At 45.7% G+C, this 20,083-nt stretch overlaps 1 protein-coding gene across 2 annotated transcripts in view; it reads left to right on the plus strand.

Moving 5' to 3' along the window:
• The window catches only part of TAOK3 (TAO kinase 3), a 248,794-nt gene that overhangs the window by 117,366 nt on the left and 111,345 nt on the right, over positions 1-20,083 (plus strand). For both annotated transcript variants that reach the window (XM_038763111.1, XM_038763112.1), the window contains 3 exons: positions 2,038-2,139; positions 6,811-6,856; positions 13,380-13,476. In XM_038763111.1, coding sequence (XP_038619039.1) covers positions 2,038-2,139; positions 6,811-6,856; positions 13,380-13,476 — 245 coding nt within the window. The remainder of the gene's footprint in view (positions 1-2,037; positions 2,140-6,810; positions 6,857-13,379; positions 13,477-20,083) is intronic.

Consider the following 20,083-nt stretch of genomic DNA (forward strand, 5'->3'; position numbering starts at 1 on the left):
ACTTAACAAACACCATAATTATGATTATTATTATTAGTAGTAGTATCTTACTATAGAAAACAGAAACCTCTTCTTAGTTCAGTCTAGTCATGTTATACTTTGAACGACCAAAGGTACAATAAGAACCTTCCAGATAGTATTTATTATCTTAATACAGAAAATCTACCCCAGCGCTTAGAACTTAACATAATATGCACTTAACAAACACCATAATTATTATTAGTAGTAGTAGAAGTATCTTACTATAGAAAACAGAAACCTCCTCGTAGTTCAGTCTAGTTCTGTATACTTTGAACGACCAAAGGTACGATAAGAATATTCCAGATAGTGTTTATTATCTTCCTACAGAAAACCTACCCCAGCACTTAGAACTTAACATAATTAAACACCTAACAAACACCATAATTATTATTAGTAGTAGTAGTAGTAGTAGTTGTATTTTACTTCAGAAAACAGAAACCTCCTCTTAGTTCAGTCTAGTCCTGTATACTTTGAACTACCAAAGGTACGATAAGAACCTTCCAGATAGTATTTAGTATCTTCCTACAGAAAACCTACCCCAGCGCTTAGAACTTAACCCAGTAAGCACTTAACAAACACCATAATTATTATTATTAGTAGTAGTAGTATCTTGCTACAGAAAACAGAAACCTCCTATCTGTTCAGTCTAGTCCTGTAATACTTTGAACAACCAAAGGTACGATAAAAACCTTCCAGATAGTATTTATTATCTTCCTACAGAAAACCTACCCCAGTGCTCAGAACATAACATAGTAAGCACTTAACAAACTCCATAATTATTATTATCATTATTATTATTAATAGTAGTAGTATCTTAGTACAGAAAACAGAAACCTCCTCTTAGTTCAGTCTAGTCCTGTATACTTTGAACGACCAAAGGTACGATAAGAACCTTCCAGAGAGTATTTATTCTCTTCCTACAGAAAACCTACCCCAGCACTTAGAACTTAACATAGTAAGCACTTAACAAACACCATAATTATGATTATTAGTAGTAGTAGTAGTATCTTACTACAGAAAACAGAAACCTCCTCGTAGTTCAGTCTAGTCCTGTATACTTTGAACGACCAAAGGTACAATAAGAGCCTTCCAGATAGTATTTATTCTCTTCCTACAGAAAACCTACCCCAGCGCTTAGAACTTAACATAGTAAGCACTTAACAAACACCATAATTATCATTAGTAGTAGTAGTAGTAGTAGTAGTATTTTACTACAGAAAACAGAAACCTCCTCTTAGTTCAGTCTAGTCCTGTATACTTTGAACGACCAAAGGTACGATAAAAACCTTCCAGATCGTATTTATTATCTTCCTACAGAAAATCTACCCCAGCACTTAGAACTTAACATAGTAAGCACTTAACAAACATCATAATTATTATTTGTAGTAGTAGTAGTATCTTACTACAGAAAACAGAAACCTCCTATCTGTTCAGTATATTCCTGTATACTTTGAACGACCAAAGGTACGATAAAAACCTTCCAGATCGTATTTATTATCTTCCTAAAGAAAATCTCCCCCAGCGCTTGGAGCTTAACATAGTAAGCACTTAACAAACATCATAATTATAATTATTATTATTAGTAGTAGTAGTATCTTACTACAGAAAACAGAAACCTCCTATCTGTTCAGTATATTCCTGTATACTTTGAACGACCAAAGGTACGGTAAAAACCTTCCAGATAGTATTTATGATCTTCCTACAGAAAATCTACCCCAGCGCTTAGAACTTAGCACTTAACAAGCATCATAATTATTATTATTAACAGTAGTAGTAGTAGTAGTAGTAGTATCTTACTACAGAAAACAGAAACCTCCTATCCATCCAGTCTAGTCCTGTACATTTTGAACGACCAAAGATACGGCAAGAAGGTTCCAGCCAGTATTTCTCGATCTTACTTTTTGACCCGTCGGAAGGAGAAGAACAAGGCGTGTTCTCCGACGGGCTGCCAATTCGCTTAGTGTCTCCTCTCGAAATCCAGAAGGAAGGACTTGTCGGTCTGTCCCTTTCCCACAGAAATGGCAGGACATTCTCAAGGAAGTCAAGTTCTTACGGCAGCTGAAACACCCCAACACCATAGAGTACAAAGGTTGTTACTTGAAAGAACACACTGCCTGGGTAAGTGGAACGCCTATTTTGTTTTATTTATTTTCTTTTGTGAATATGTTTGGTTTTGTTGTCTGTCTCCCCCTTTTAATAATAATAATAACAATAATAATGGCATTTATTAAGCGCTTACTATGTGCCAAGCACTGTTCTAAGCGCTGGGGAGATTACAAGGTGATCAGGTTGTCCCACGGAGGGCTCACGGTCTTAATCCCCATTTTACAGATGAGGGAACTGAGGCCCAGAGAAGTGAAGTGACTTGCCCAAAGTCACACAGCTGACAGTTGGCGGAGCCGGGATTGGAACCCATGAACTCTGGCTCCAAAGCCCGGGCTCTTTCCACTGAGCCACGCTGCTTCTCTAACTCTTTTAGACTGTGAGCCCACTGTTGGGTAGGGACCGTCTCTATATGTTGCCAACTTGGACTTCCCAAGTGCTTAGTACAGTGCTCTGCACACAGTAAGCACTCAATAAATACAGTTGATTGATTGATTGATTGATTGATTGATTGACTGTGAGCCCACTGGTGGGTAGGGACCGTCTCGATATGTTGCCAACTTGGACTTCCCAAGTGCATAGTCCAGTGCTCTGCACACAGTAAGCGCTCAATAAATACGATTGAATGAATGAATGAATGAATGAATGAATGAACCCCGCTTCTCCCCCGGTCCGCGGAGGTACGGACATCTCCGTTGCGGTCGCCAACGGGCTCCCCGGCCGTCCCTCCCGTCCGTCTTGCCGCCTACGTCTCTCCCGCATCCCGCCTTCCACCCGGAACACCCTCAAATTCCCCAGACGATGACTCTCCCTTCCCTCCAGAGCCCAATTAATAATAATAATAATAATAATAATGGCATTTATTAAGCGCTTACTATGTGCAGAGCACTGTTCTAATCAGTCAATCAATCGTATTTATTGAGCGCTTACTGTGTGCAGAGCACTGTACTAAGCGCTTGGGAAGTACAAGTTGGCAACATATAGAGACAGTCCCTACCCGACAGTGGGCTCACAGTCTAAAAGACTGTTCTAAGCGCTGGGGAGGTTACAAGGTGATCAGGTTGTCCCATGTGGGGCTCCCAGTCTTCATCCCCATTTTACAGATGAGGTAAATGAGGCCCAGAGAAGTGAAGTGACTTGCCCAAAGTCACACAGCTGATGAGTGGCGGAGCTGGGATTTGAACCCATGACCTCTGACTCCAAAGCCCGGGCTCTTTCCACTGAGCCACGCTGCTTCTCTTATTAAAATCCCGTCTCCTCCGAGAAGCCTTCCCTTATCGAGCCCACGTGTCTCCTAGTCGTTCATTCATTCAATCGTATTTATTGAGCGCTTACCGTGTGCAAAACAACGTTCTAAGCGATGGGGAGGTTACAAGGTGATCAGGTTGTCCCACGGAGGGCTCCCAGTCTTGATAATAATGATGGCATTTATTAAGTGCTTACTATGTGCAAAGCACCGTTCTAAGCGCTGGAGAGGTTACAAGGTGATCAGGTTGTCCCACGGAGGGGGATCACAGTCTTAATAATAATGATGGCATTTATTAAGCGCTTACTATGTGCAAAGCACCGTTCTAAGCGCTGGGGAAGTTGCAATGTGATCAGGTTGTCCCATGGGGGGCTCACAGTCTTCATCCCCATTTTACAGATGAGGGAACTGAGGCACAGAGAATAATAATAATAATGATGGCATTCATTAAGTGCTTACTATGTGCAAAGCCCTGTTCTAAGTGCTGGGGAAGTTACAAGGTGATCAGGTTGTCCCCCGGGGGGCTCACAGTCTTCATCCCCATTTTACAGATGAGGGAACTGAGGCCCAGAGAATAATAATAATAATGATAGCATTTATTAAGCACTTACTATGGGCAAAGCCCTGTTCTAAGCACTGGGGAAAGTTACAATGTGACGAGGTTGTCCCACAGCGGGCTAACAATCTTCACCCCCGTTTTCCAGCTGAGGGAACTGAGGCCCAGAGAATAATAATAATAATAATAATAATGATGGCATTTATTAAGCGCTTACTATGTGGAAAGCCCTGTTCTAAGCGCTGGGGAAGTTACAAGGTGATCAGGTTGTCCCACGGGAGGCTCCCAGTCTTCATTCCCATTTTCCAGATGAGGGAACTGAGGCCCAGTGAAGTGACTTGCCCGAAGTCACACAGCTGACAATCGGCAGAGCCGGGATTTGAACCCAAGACCTCCGACTCCAAAGCCCGGGCTCTTTTCCACTGAGCCACGCTGCTTCTCATAAACGAACGAATACTCATAAATGAACGAATGAATTCATTCATTCATTCAATCGTATTGATTGAGCGCCGACTGTGTGCTGAGCTCTGTACTAAGCGCTTGGGAAGTACAAGTTGGCAGCGTGTCTCAATAATAATAATAATGGCATTTATTAAGCGCTTCCTATGTGCCAAGCACTGTTCTAAGCGCTGGGGAGGATACAAGGTAATCAGGTTGTCCCAAAGGGGGCTCACATGGAAAGAGCCCGGGCTTTGGAATCAGAGGTCATGGGTTCGAATCCCGGCTCCACCACATGTCTGCTGTGTGACCTTGGGCAAGTCACTTCACTTCTCTGAGCCTCAGTTCCCTCATCTGTAAAATGGGGATTGACTGTGAGCCCCACGTGGGACAACCTGATCACGTTGTATCCCCCCAGCGCTTAGAACAGTGCTTTGCACATAGTAAGCGCTTAACAAATGCCACTATTATTATTTTTATAATGAATTGTCCTCTCCCAAGCGTTTAGTACAGTGCCCCGCACACAGTAAGCACTCAATAAATATGATTGATTGGCCGATTGATTGAATAAGTGAAATAAGACTCTTCCGCTGGTTTGGGGAAGCTCTAATTCGGAGCAGTGACCACCGAGATTGGCCCAGAAACTGAAACACAAGTTGAGAAGAAGAAAGGGAGGAGGAAAGGCTTTTTCAGTCCGCTGGTCAGTCATATTTATTGAGCACTTGCTGTGTGCAGAGCACTGGACTAAGCGCTTGGGAGAGGACAGTATAACAATAAACAGGCCCATTCCCTGCCCACAACGAGCTTACAGTCTAGAAGGGGAGACAGACATTGATATAGACTTTTAGACTGTGAGCCCACTGGTGGGTAGGGACCGTCTCTAGATGTTGCCAACTTGGACTTCCCAAGCGCTTAGTACAGTGCTCTGCACACAGTAAGCGCTCAATAAATATGATTGATTGATTGATTGATATAAGTAAATAAAATGACAGATAGGGACCTAAGTGGTGTGGGGCTGGGAAGGGGAGGAATAAAGGGAGCGAGTCAGGATGACGCAGAAGGGAGCGAGAGAAGAGGAAAGGGGCGCTTAGGGAAGGCCTCTTATTTTATTTGTACAGATTTACTTCCCTTTTTATTAATGATGTGTGTATAACTATAATTCTGTTTATTCTGACGGTTTTGACACCTTTCCGCTTGTTCTGTTTTGTTGTCTGTCTGTCTCCCCCTTCTAGACTGTGAGCCCGCTGTCGGGTAGGGACTGTCTCTCTATGTTGCCGACTTGGACTTCCCGAGCGCTTAGTACAGTGCTCTGCGCGCAGTAAGCGCTCAATAAATACGATCGAATGAGTGAATAATAATAATGGAATTTATTAAGCGCTAACTATGTGCAAAGCACTGTTCTAAGTGCTGGATGAATGAATGAGGCCTTTCCAGACTGAGCCCCTTCCTTCCTCTCCCCCTCGTCCCCCTCTCCATCCCCCTCATCTTACCTCCTTCCCTTCCCCACAGCACCTGTATATATGGATATATCTTTGTACACATTTATTACTCTATTTATTTATTTAGCTTACTTGTACATATCTATTCTATTTACTTTATTTTGTTAGTATGTTTGATTTTGTTCTCTGTCTCCCACTTCTAGACTGTGAGCCCACTTTTGGGTAGGGACCGTTGCTATATATTGCCAACTTGTACTTCCCAAGCGCTTAGTACTGTGCTCTGCACACAGTAAGCGCTCAATAAATACGATTGATTGATTGATTGAATGAGGAGATGGGCCTTCAATTGTCCCATCCCAGCTGCCGCTTGTCAGCTGTGTGGCTTTGGGCAAGTCACTTCGCTTCTCCATGCCTCAGTTCCCGCATCTGTAAAATGGGGATTAAGATTGTGAGCCCCACATGGGACAACCTGATCTCCTTGTATCCCCCAGCGCTTAGAACAGTGCTCTGCACATAGTAAGCACTTAACAAATACCATCGTCATCATTATTGTTATTATTATTAATCCTTCCTCTCCCCCTCATCCCCCTCTCCATCCCCCATCTTACCTTCTTCCCTTCCCCACAGCACCAGTATATATGTATATATGTTTGTACATAGTTATTACTCTATTTATTCATTTATTTATTTGACTTGTACCTATTTATTTTATTTTGTTAGTATGTTTGGTTTTGTTCTCTGTCTCCCCCTCCTAGACTGTGAGCACACTATTGGGTAGGGACTGTCTCTATATGTTGCCAGCTTGTCCTTCCCAAGCGCTTAGCACAGTGCTCTGCACACAGTAAGCGCTCAATACATACAATTGATTGATTGGTTGGTTGATTGGAGAGAGTCATTGTCTCCACAATACCTCAGTGATTATGAATATTATGTCCGCCGGGAGTTTCCAGTCTAGAAGGGGGAGATAAAAACCTCCGACCAATTCTGCCTATTTCTGTCTCTTGCAGTTGGTGATGGAGTACTGTTTAGGCTCCGCTTCCGATCTGTTAGAAGGTAAGAGGAAGGAGGCCGGCTCTCGCTTTTCCGTTCACCGCACCTGAGGGTTTTCTCCATGAATCTGTCCGGGAGGATTGTCGGGAGAGGCAGCCGGGGGTTTTCCTGGTGAATTTGTTGGGAGGATGGCGGGAGAGAGGCACCTGAGGGTTTTCTCCGGGAATCCGTCCGGGAGGATTGTCGGGGAGAGGCAGCCGGGGGTTTTCCTGGTGAATTTGTCGGGAGGATGGCGGGAGAGAGGCACCTGAGAAGCAGCGTGGCTCAGTGGAAAGAGCCCGGGTTTTGGAGTCAGAGGTCATGGGTTCAAATCCCGGCTCTGCCAATTGTCAGCTGTGTGGCTTTGGGCAAGTCACTTCGCTTCTCTGGGCCTCAGTGGCCTCATCTGGAAAATGGGGTTGAAGACTGTGAGCCCCCTGTGGGACAACCTGATCTCCATGTAACCTCCCCAGTGCTTAGAACAGTGCTTGGCACATAGTAAGCGCTTAATAAATGCCATCATTATTATTAAGACCGTGAACCCCCCGTGGGACAACCTGATCACCTTGTAACCTCCCCAGTGCTTAGAACAGTGCTTTGCACATAGTAAGCGCTTAATAAATGCCATCATTATTATTAATACTGTGAGCCCCCCACTGTGGGACAACCTGATCACCTTGTAACCTCTCAATCAATCAATCGTATTTATTGAGCGCTTACTGTGTGCAGAGCACTGTACTAAGCACTTGGGAAGTACAAGTTGGCAACATATAGAGACCGTCCCTACCCAACAGTGGGCTCACAGTCTAAAAGACTAAAAACCTCTCCAGTGCTTAGAATGGTGCTTGGCACATAGTAAGCACTTAATAAATGCCATCATTATTATAAAGACTGTGAGCCCCCCGTGGGACAACCTGATCACCTTGTCACCTCCCCAGTGCTTAGAACGGTGCTTTGCACATAGTAAGCACTTAATAAATGCCATCATTATTATTCTCTGGGCCTCAGTTCCCTCATCTGGAAAGTGGGGAGGAAGACTGGGAGCCCCCGTGGGACAACCTGATCACCTTGTCACCTCCCCAGTGCTTAGAACGGTGCTTTGCACATAGTAAGCACTTAATAAATGCCATCATTATTATTCTCTGGGCCTCAGTTCCCTCATCTGGAAAGTGGGGATGAAGACTGGGAGCCCCCGTGGGACAACCTGATCACCTTGTCACCTCCCCAGTGCTTAGAACGGTGCTTTGCACATAGTAAGCACTTAATAAATGCCATCATTATTATTCTCTGGGCCTCAGTTCCCTCATCTGGAAAGTGGGGATGAAGACTGGAAGCCCCCGTGGGACAACCTGATCACCTTGTCACCTCCCCAGTGCTTAGAACGGTGCTTTGCACATAGAGAGCGCTTAATAAATGCCATTATTACTATTATTACCTGAGGGTTTTTTCCGTGAATTTTTGGGAGAGAGGCACCCGGGGGTTTTCCTGGTGAATTTGTCGGGAGGATTGGCAGGGAGAGACACCCGTGGGTTTTCTTGGTGAATTTGTCGGAGGATTGCGAGGGAGAGAGACACCCGAGGGTTTTCTTGGTGAATTTGTCCGGGAGGATTGTGAGGGAGAGGCACCAGAGGGTTTTCTTCGTGAATTTGTCCGGGAGGATTGCGAGGGAGAGGCACTGGAGGGTTTTCTTCGTGAATTTGTCCGGGAGGATTGTCGGGGGACAGGGGAGGTAAGGTGCCACGCAGCCGGGTTCAGGGACTCAGTGGACAGGAGGCCAGCGTTGGTTCTTCCCCACTTTTCCGCCCCAGGCCAGGCTTATTCATTCATTCATTCATTCATTCATCCATTCATTCAATCGTATTTATTGAGCGCTTACTGTGTGCAGAGCACCGGACTGAGCGCTTTGGAAGTCCAAGTTGGCAACATAAGAGGCTCGGTCCGTGGCCCTTGTTGGACGGAGGAGTGATGTGCTACTGTCCCTCCAGGATCACCATATAGTACAGCTCGTAGTACGAGAGCTAGTGGAAAAGCAGCACGGCGTAGTGGCTAGAGCCCGAACCTCGAAGGTCATGGGTTCCAATCCCGGCTCCGCCCCTCGTCCGCTGGGTGACCTTGGGCAAGTCACTTCTCCGGGCCTCAGTTCCCTCATCTGGAAAATGGGGGTTGAGACTGTGAGCCCCACGTGGGACAGGGACTGTGTCCAACCCGATTCGCTGGTATCCACCCCAGCGCTTAGTACGGTGCCTGGCATATAATAGCAAATAATAATAATAATAATAATGATGGCATTTATTAAGCGCTTACTCTGTGCAAAGCACCTTTCTAAGCACTGGGGAGGTTGCAAGGTGATCAGGTTGTCCCGCGGGGGGCTCACAGTCTTAATCCCCATTTTACAGATGAGGGAACTGAGGCCCAGAGAAGTGAAGTGACTTACCCAGGGTCACACAGCTGACAAGTGGCAGAGCCGGAATTTGAACCCATGACCTCTGACTCCAAAACCCGGGCTCTTTCCACTACTTTTCTTTGCATGCTGCAAAGCTGATGATGAGGAGTTTCCCTTTGATGCGGAGTTGGATGGGCAACCCTTAGAAGTCCTTGAGGAGTGGGAAAACCTGAACTGAATAGTTTGGTTGATAAATGATCTGTGCAGCAGAATAATAATAATACTTATAATAATAATGGCATTTGTTAAGCACTTACTCTTTGCAAAGCACCGTTCTAAGCGCTGGGGAGGTTACAAGGTGATCAGGTTGTCCCACGGGGCGCTCACAGTCTTAATCCTCATTTTCCAAATGAGGTAACTGAGGCCCAGAGAAGTGAAGTGACTTGCCCAGAGTCACACAGCTGACAAGTGGCGGAGCCGGGATTTGAACCCATGACCTCTGACTCCAAAGCCCAGGCTCTTTCCACTGCTTTTCTTTGCACGCTGCAAAGCCAATGATGAGGACTTTCCCTTTGATGTGGAGTTGGATGGGCAACCCTTAGATGTCCTTGAGGAGTGGGGAAACCTGGACTGAGTAGTTTGGTTGATAAATGATCTGTGCAGCAGAATAATAATAATAATAATAATAATAATAATAATAATGGTATTTGTTAAGCGCTTACTCTGTGCAAAGCACTGTTCTAAGCACTGGGGAGGTTACAAGGTGATCAGGTTGTCCCACGGGGGCTCAGAGTCATCATCCCCATTTGACAGATGAGGTCACTGAGGCCCAGAGAAGTGAAGTGACTTGCCCAGAGTCACACAGCTGACAAGTGGTGGAGTCGGGATTTGAACCCATGACTTCTGAATCTAAAGCCCGGGCTCTTTCCACTGAGCCACGCTGCTTTTCTTTGCACGCTGCAAAGCCGATGATGAGGAGTTTCCCTTTGATGTGGAGTTGGATGAGCAACCCTTAGAAGTTCTTGAGGAGTGAGGAAACCTGGACTGAATAGTTTGGTTGATAAATGATCTGTGTGGCAGCAAAATAATAATAATAATGGCATTTGTTAAGCGCTTACTATGTGCAAAGCTCCGTTCTAAGCACTGGGGAGGTTACAAGGTGATCAGGTTGTCCCATGGGGGGCTCACAGTCTTCATCCCCATTTTCCAGATGAGGTAACTGAGGCCCAGAGAAGTGAAGTGACTTGCCCAAAGTCACACAGCTGACAAGTGGCGGACCCGGGATTTGAACCCGTGACCTCTGACTCCAAAGCCCGGGCTCTTTCCACTGCGTTTCTTTGCACGCTGCAAAGCCGATGATGAGGAGTTTCCCTTTGATACAGAGTTGGATGGGCAACCCTTAGAAGTCCTTGAGGAGTGGGGAAACCTGAACTGAATAGTTTGGTTGATAAATGATCTGTGCAGCAGAATAATAATAACAATAATAATAATAATAATAATAATAATAATAATAATAGCATTTGTTAAGTGCTTACTCTGTTCAAAGCACCATTCTAAGCGCTGGGGAGGTTACAATAATAATAATAATGATGGCATTTGTTAAGCGCTTACTCTGTGCAAAGCACTGTTCTAAGCGCTCGGGAGGTTACAATAATAATAATAATAATGATGGCATTTGTTAAGCGCTTACTCTGTGCAAAGCACTGTTCTAAGCGCCGGGGGGGATACAAGGTGATCAGGCTGTCCCACGGGAGGCTCACAGTTTTTAATCCCCATTTTCCACCGCAGCGTGGTGGTTAGAGCCCGGGCCTGCACGTCAGCGGGTTGCGAGTTCTAATCCCCTCTCCTCCACTTGTCTCTGTGTCACCTTTTCATTCATTCATTCAGTCGTATTTATTGAGCGCTTACTTGGTCAAGTCACTTCACTTCTCTGGGCCTCAGTTGCTTCATCTGGAAATATGGGGATGGAAACTGTGAGCCCGCTGTGGGCCGGGGACTGTGTTTAACCTAATTTGTCCACCCCAGTGCTTAGTACAGTGCCTGGCACACAGTAAGCGCTTAGCAAATGCCACAGTTGTTATTATTATTATTATTACTGCATGAAGCCCTTATTAATAATAATAATAATGATGGCATTTATTAAGCGCTTACTATGTGCAAAGCACTGTTCTAAGCGCTGAGGAGGTTACAAGGTGATCAGGCTGTCCCACGGGGGGCGCACAGTCTTCATCCCCATTTTCCAGATGAGGGAACTGAGGCCCAGAGAAGTGAAGTGACTTGCCCAAAGGCACGTGGTGGAGCCGGGATTCGAACCCATGACCTCTGACTCCCAAGCCCGGGCTCTTTCCACTGAGCCACGCTGCTTCTCAGCATGAACTGTGGATTGGTGTGGGAAGAGACAGGAGGCAATGAGGTCAGCGAGGAGGCAGATTCATTCATTCACTCATTCAGTCGTATTTATTGAGCGCTTACTGTGTGCAGAGCACTGTACTAAGCGCTTGGGAAGTCCAAGTCGGCAACAGAGACGGTCCCTACCCAGTTATTCATTCATTCATTCAATCGTATTTACTGAGCGCTTACTGTGTGCAGAGCACTGTACTAAGCACTTGGGAAGTACAATCAATCAATCGATTGTATTTACTGAGCGCTTACTGTGTGCAGAGCACTGTACTAAGCGCTTGGGAAGTACAAGTCAGCACCATATAGAAACGGTCCCTAACCGACGACGGGCTCACGGTCTAGAAGGGGGAGACGGACAACAAAACAAAACATGTGGACAGGTGTCAAAACTGTCAGAATAAATAGAATTATAGCTCTATGCACATCATTAACAAAATAGAATAGTAAATATGGACAAGTAAAATAAATAGAGTAATAAATCTGTACAAACATCTTTACAGGGGCTGTGGGGAGGGGAAGGAGGTAGGGCAGGGGGGATGGGGAGGGGGAGAGGAAGCAGTGTGGCTCAGTGGAAGGAGCCCGGGCTTTGGAGTCAGAGATCATGGGTTTGAATCCCGGCTCCACCAGTTGTCAGCTGGGTGACACAGATGCGCTTCCAAAGTCCAGGCGCTGGAGGCGGGATCAGAACCCAGGTCCTTCAGGCTCCCAGGCCCGGGCTGCTCTGCCAACTGGCCAACTTGTCCTTCCCAAGCGCTCAGTCCAGTGCTCTGCCCACAGTAAGCGCTCAATAAATACGATGGAATGAATGAATGCTCTTTAAGGCCCCGAGGCCCATCCACTCTGAGGCTCCCGGCGTCCGGGACTGATCCGCTGGTGGCTCCGACCGGCCCGTCCGGGTCCCGCAGTGGGCGCGGGGGAGACGCCGATCCCCAAATTGGGGGCAGAGGCAGGGCGCGAGGTCGCAGAGGAGCCATTAGACGCGCTTCCAGCCCCGAGAATGGTGCTCTGCACTTAGTAGGCGCTGAATAAATGCCATCGTCGTCCTTATCAGTATCAATCTGCGCATCAGGCAGAAACTCCTCACCCTGGGCTTCCGGGCTGTCCATCCATCCCCTGGCCCCCTCCTACCTCATCTCCCTTCTCTCCTTCTCCATCGCAGCCCGCACCCTCCGCTCCTCCGCCGCTAATCTCCTCACCGTTAGGCCTCGTTCTCGCTTGTCCCGCCATCAATCAATCAATCAATCAGTCAATCATATTTATTGAGCGCTTACATCGACCCCCGGCCCACGTCCTCCCCCGGGCCTGGAATGCCCCCAATCCCTCCCCACATCCGCCAAGCTAGCTCTCTTCCTCCCTTCAAGGCCCTATTGAGAGCTCACCTCCTCCAGGAGGCCTTCCCACACTGAGCCCCTTCCTTCCTCTCCCCCTCGTCCCCCTCTCCATCCCCCCCATCTTACCTCCTTCCCTTCCCCACAGCACCTGTATATATGGATATATGTTTGTACAGATTTATTACTCTATTTTACCTGTACATATCTATTCTATTTATTTTATTTTGTTAGTATGTTTTGGTTTTGTTCTCCGTCTCCCCCTTTTAGACTGTGAACCCACCGTTGGGTAGGGACTGTCTCTATATGTTGCCAATTTGTACTTCCCAAGCGCTTAGTACGGTGCTCTGCACATAGTAAGCGCTCCATAAATACGATTGATGATGATGATGATGATGATTAAACGGATCCTGTCTCTCATTTTTTGTCTCCTCAGTTCATAAAAAACCACTTCAGGAAGTGGAGATAGCTGCCATTACCCACGGTGCCTTGCAGGGCTTGGCCTACCTGCACTGTCACACTTTGATTCATCGGTAAGGTGACCGACCGGGCCCCCGACGGCCCCGCTGCCCACAATCAATCAATCAATCAATCAATCAATCGTATTTATTGAGCGCCTACTGTGTGCAGAGCACTGGACTAAGCGCTTGGGAAGTCCAAGTTGGCAACATCTAGAGACGGTCCCTACCCAACAGCGGGCTCACAGTCTTAAAGGGGGAGACAGAGAACAGAACCAAACATATTAACAAAATAAAATAAATAAAATAGATATGTACAAGTCAAATAAATAGAGTAATAAATATGTACAAACATATATACAGGCGCTGTGGGGAAGGGAAGGAGGTAAGACAGAGGGATGGAGAGGGGGACGAAGGGGAGAGGAAGGAGGGGGCTCAGCCTGGGAAGGCCTCCTGGAGGAGGTGAGCTCTCAGCAGGACCAACAATAATAATAATAATAATAATAATAATAATGGCATTTATTAAGCGCTTACTATGTGCAAAGCGCTGTCCCCACCCAACAGCAGGCTCATGAAGACTGTGAGCCCCCCATGGGACAACCTGATCACCTTGTATCTCCCCCAGTGCTTAGAACAGTGCTTGGCACAGAGTAAGTGCTTAATAAGTGCCAAGCGCTGTCCCGTATATATGTATATATGTTTGTACTTATATATTACTCTGTTTATTCATTAATTTTACTTGTACATATTTATTCTATTCATTTTATTTGGTTAATATGTTTTGTTTTGTTGTCTGTCTCCCCCTTCTAGCCTGTGAGCCCGTTGGTAGGGACCGTCTCTTATATGTTGCCAACTTGTCCTTCCCAAGCGCTTAGTACAGTGCTCTGCACACAGTAAGCGCTCAATAAATACGATTGAATGAATGAATCCCCGTTTTCCAGATGAGGTCACTGAGGCCCGGAGAAGTGAAGTGACCTGCCCAAAGGCACCCAGCTGACAAGTGGCGGAGGCGGGATTTGAACCCACGATCTCTGACTCCAAAGCCTGGGCTCTTTCCACTGAGCCAAGCTGCTTCTCAGTGACGATTGCGGTGTTCATTAAAGCGCTTGCTATGTGCCAAGCGCTGTATTGAGCGCCGGGGCGGCTACTGGGCAAATCGGGTCGGACGCAATCCCCGTCCCTCTTGAATCTCCCAGTCTTTCATCTCTGTTGTCCAGATGGGGAAACTGAGGCTCACGATCTTCATCACCTTTGGACAGATGGGGAAACTGAAGCCCAGAGAAGGGAAGTGACTTGGCCAGGGCCACGCAGCTGACCAGTGGAAGAGCCGGGATTAGAACCTGGGACCTCGTGATTCCCAGGCCCGGGCTGTAGCCAGTACGCCGTGCCGCTTCCCACTGACTTCCTCCAGGCCCTCGCCCCTCATTCGTTCATTCAAGCATATTTATTGAGTGCTTACTGTGTGCAGAGCACTGGACTAAGCCCTTGGGAAGGACAGTTGTTCAACAGAGACCATTCATTCATTCAATCGTATTTATTGAGCGCTTACTGTGTGCAGAGCACTGGACTAAGCGCTTGGGAAGGACAATTGGGCAACAGAGACCATTCATTCTTTCAAGTGTATTTATTGAGCGCTTACTGTGTGCAGAACACTGGACTGAGCGCTTAGGAAGGACAGTTAGTCAACAGAGACCATTAATTCATTCATTCGTATTTATTGAGCACTTACTGTGTGCAGAGCACTGGACTGAGCACTTGGGAAGGACAGTTAGTCAACAGAGACCATTCATTCATTCATTCAGTCGTATTTATTGAGCGCTTACTGTGTGCAGAGCACTGGACTAAGCGCCTGGGAAGGACAGTTGTTCAACAGAGACCATTCATTCATTCAAGCGTATTTATTGAGCGCTTACTGTGTGCAGAGCACTGGACTGAGTGCTTGGGAAGGACAGTTGTTCAACAGAGACCATTCATTCATTCAAGTGTATTTATTGAGCGCTTACTGTGTGCAGAGCACTGGACTAAGCGCTTGGGAAGGACAGTTAGTCAACAGAGACCATTCATTCATTCATATTTATTGAGCGCTTACTGTGTGCAGAGCACTGGACTAAGCGCTTGGGAAGGACAATAGGGCAACAGAGACCATTCATTCATTCAAGTGTATTTATTGAGCGCTTACTGTGTGCAGAGCACTGTACTAAGCGCTTGGGAAGTCCAAGTCGGCGACATCTAGAGACGGTCCCTACCCGACAATGGGCTCACAGTCTACAAGGGGGAGAATTATTCAATCGTGTTTATTAAGCACTCGCCGTGTGCAGAGCACTGGACTAAGCACTTGGGAAAGGACAATAGTCATTCATTCATTCAATCGTATTTATTGAGCGCTTACTGTATGCAGAGCACTGGACTAAGCGCTTGGGAAGTCCAAGTCGGCGACATCTAGAGACGGTCCCTACCCAACAGCGGGCTCACTGTCTAGAAGGGGGAGAAACATTCAATCGTGTTTATTAAGCGCTCGCCGTGTGCAGAGCACTGTACTAAGCACTTGGGAAAGGACAATAGTCAGTCATTCATTCAGTCCTATTTGTTGAGTGCTTACTGTGTGCAGAGCACTGTACTAAGCGCTTGGGAAAGGACAATAGTCAGTCATTCATTCAGTCCTATTTGTTGAGTGCTTACTGTGTGCAGAGCACTGTACTAAGCACTTGGGAAAGGACAGTATTCATTCATTCATTCAATTGTATTTATTGAGCGTTACTGTGTGCACAGCACTGGACTAAGCGCTTGGGAAAGGACAGTATTCATTCATTCATTCATCCATTCATATTTATTGAGCACTTACTGTGTGCAGAGCACTGGACTAAGTGCTTGGGAAGGACAATTGGGCAACAGAGACCATTCATTCAAACGCTTAGTACAGCGCTCTGCACAAAGTAAGCGCTCAATAAATACGATTGATTGAGTGATTCATTCAACCGTATTTATTGAGCGCTTACTGTGTGCAGAGCGCTGTACTAAGCGCTTGGGAAGTCCAAGTCGGCGACATATAGAGATGGTCCCTACCCAGCAACGGGTTCACGGTCTAGATGGGGGAGACAGACGACAAAACAAAACAGGTGGACGGGTGTCAAGTCGTCAGAACAAATAGAATTAAAGCTAAATGCCCATCATTAACAAAACAGAATAGTAGATATGGACAAATAAAATAAATAGAGCAATAAATCTGTACAAATATATATACAGGGGCTGTGGGGAGGGGAAGGAGGTTGCCAACGTGGACTTCCCAAGCACCTACTCCAGTGCTCTGCACACAGTAAGTGCTCAATAAATACGACTGAATGAATGAAAGGAGGTAGGGCGGGGAGGATGGGGAGGAGGAGAGGGAAAATCCATCAATCAATCAATCAATCGTATTTATTGAGCACTTACTGTGTGCAGAGCACTGTACTAAGCGCTTGGGAAGCCCAAGTTGGCAACATCTAGAGACGGTCCCTACCCAACAGCGGGCTCACAGTCTAGAAGGGGGAGACAGAGAACAAAACCACACGTAGTAACAAAATAAAATAAATAGAATAGATATGTACAAGTAAAATAAATAGAGTAATAAATATGTATCATCATCATCAATCGTATTTATTGAGCACTTACTGTGTGCAGAGCAATGTACTAAGCGCTTGGGAAGGACAAGTTGGCAACATATAGAGACGGTCCCTACCCAACAGCGGGCTCACAGTCTAAAAGGGGGAGACAGAGAACAAAACCACACATATTAACAAAATAAAATAAATAGAATAGATATGTACAAGTAAAATAAATAGAGTAATAAATATGTATCATCATCATCAATCGTATTTATTGAGCGCTTACTGTGTGCAGAGCACTGGACTAAGCGCTTGGGAAGGACAAGTTGGCAACATATAGTACCGGTCCCTACCCAACAGCGGGCTCACAGTCTAGAAGGGGGAGACAGAGAACAAAACCAAACATACTAACAAAATAAAATAAATAGAATAGATAGGTACAAGTAAAATAAATAAATAAATAGAGTAATAAATATGTATCATCATCATCAATCGTATTTATTGAGCGCTTACTGTGTGCAGAGCACTGTATTAAGCGCTTGGGAAGGACAAGTTGGCAACATATAGGGGCGGTCCCTACCCAACAGCGGGCTCACAGTCTAGAAGGGGGAGACAGAGAACAAAACCAAACATACTAACAAAATAAAATAAACAGAATAGATAAGTACAAGTAAAATAAATAAATAAATAGAGTAATAAATATGTATCATCATCATCAATCGTATTTATTGAGCGCTTACTGTGTGCAGAGTACTGTATTAAGCGCTTGGGAAGCACAAGTTGGCAACATATAGAGACGGCCCCTACCCAACAGTGGGCTCACAGTCTAAAAGGGGGAGACAGAGAAAAAAACCACACATATTAACAAAATAAAATAAATAGAATAGATATGTACAAGCAAAATGAATAAATAAATAGAGTAATAAATATGTACAAACATATATACATCTATACAGGTAAAAGGGGGCTCAGTGTGGGAAGGCCTCTTGGAGGAGGTGAGCGCTCAGTAGGGTTTACCAACCTACAAGCTCCCTGTGGGCAGGGGCTGTCACCGTTTATTGCTGCGTTGTACTTTTCCCCAAGCGCTTAGCTCAGTGCTCCGCACACAGTGAGCGCTCAATAAGTACGACGGAATGAATGACACCTGTCACAGCCTCTTTTTTTTTTATAGCATTTATTAAGCGCTCACTATGTGCAAAGCCCTGTTCTAAGCGCTGGGAGGCTACAAGGTGATCAGGTTGTCCCACGGTGGGGCTCCCAGTCTTCATCCCCATTTGACAGGTGAGGGAACTGAGGCCCAGAGAAGTGAAGTGACTTGCCCAAAGTCACCCAGCTGACAAGTGGCAGAGGCGGGATTTGAACCCAGGACCTCCGACTCCAAAGCCCGGGCTCTTTCCACTGAGCCACGCTGCTTCCCTCTTGCTGCGAGGACCCGAGAAGGGCCCCTCGGATCAGCCCGCCACATCCGAAGGCGGCTTAGAGAAGCAGCGGGGCGGAGCAGAGAGAGCCCGGGCTTGGGAGTCCGAAGTCCTGGGTTCGAATCCTGGCTCCACCACTTGTCAGCTGGGTGACTTTGGGCCAGTCGCTTCACTTCTCTGGGCCTCAGTTCCCTCGTCTGGAAAATGGGGATGAAGACTGGGAGCCCCCCGGGGGACAGGGACTGCGTCCAACCTCATTTGCTTGTAGCCGCCCCAGAGCTTAGTACAGTGCCTGGCGCATAGTAAGCATTTAACAAATACCACAATTACTATTATCGTTATCATTAAGAAGCCCCGATTAAGACGATTATTAAGAAGCAACCCAATTCAGCGTGGCTCAGTGGAAAGAGCCCGGGCTTTGGGGTCAGAGGTCATGGGTTCAAATCCCGGCTCTGCCGATTGTCAGCTGGGTGACTTGGGGCAAGTCACTTCACTTCTCTGGGCCTCAGTTCCCTCATCTGGAAAATGGGGATGAAGACTGGGAGCCCCCCGCGGGACAACCTGATCACCTTGTAACCTCCCCAGCGCTTAGAACAGTGCTTTGCACGTAATAAGCGCTTCACAAATGCCATCATTATTATTCCCTGGGCCTCAGTTCCCTCATCTGGAAAATGGGGATTGAGACTGTGAGCCCCACATGGGACAACCTGATCACCTTGTAACCTCCCCAGCGCTTAGAACAGTGCTTTGCACATAATAAACGCTTAACAAATGCCATCATTATTATTCCCTGGGCCTCAGTTCCCTCATCCGGAAAATGGGGATTGAGACTGTGAGCCCCACGTGGGACAAACTGATCACCTTGTATCCCCCCACCAGTGCTTAGAACAGTGTTTGGCACATAGTAAGCGCTTAACAAATGCCATTATTATTATTGTTATTATTATTTGCTTGTATCCAGCCCAGCACATAGTAAGTGCTTAACAAATACCATTATTATTATTATTATTATTATTATTATTATTATTTGCTTGTATCCACCCCAGCACTTAGTACAGTGCTTGGCACATAGTAAGTGCTTGACAAATACCATTATTATTATTATTATTATTATTATTATTATTATTATTATTATTTGTTTGTATCCACCCCAGCACTTAGTACAGTGCTTGGCACATAGTAAGTGCTTGACAAATACCATTATTATTATTATTATTATTATTATTATTATTATTATTATTATTATTTGTTTGTATCCACCCCAGCACTTAGTACAGTGCTTGGCACATAGTAAGTGCTAAACAAATATCATTATTATTATTATTATTATTATTATTATTATTATTATTTGCTTGTATCCACCCCAGCACTTAGTACAGTGCTTGGCACATAGTAAGTGCTTAACAAATACCATTATTATTATTATTATTTGCTTGTATCCACCCCAGCACTTAGTACAGTGCTTGGCACATAGTAAGTGCTTAACAAATACCATTATTATTATCATTATTATTATTATTATTATTATTATCATTTGCTTGTATCCACCCTAGCATTTAGTACAGTGCTTGGCACATAGTAAGTGCTTAACAAATACCATTATTATTATTATTATTATTATTTGCTTGTATCCACCCCAGCACTTAGTACAGTGCTTGGCACATAGTAAGTGCTTAACAAATA

This window comes from Tachyglossus aculeatus, chromosome 21 (genome assembly GCF_015852505.1).
Source record: "Tachyglossus aculeatus isolate mTacAcu1 chromosome 21, mTacAcu1.pri, whole genome shotgun sequence".
In the NCBI taxonomy this organism is placed as follows: domain Eukaryota; kingdom Metazoa; phylum Chordata; class Mammalia; order Monotremata; family Tachyglossidae; genus Tachyglossus; species Tachyglossus aculeatus.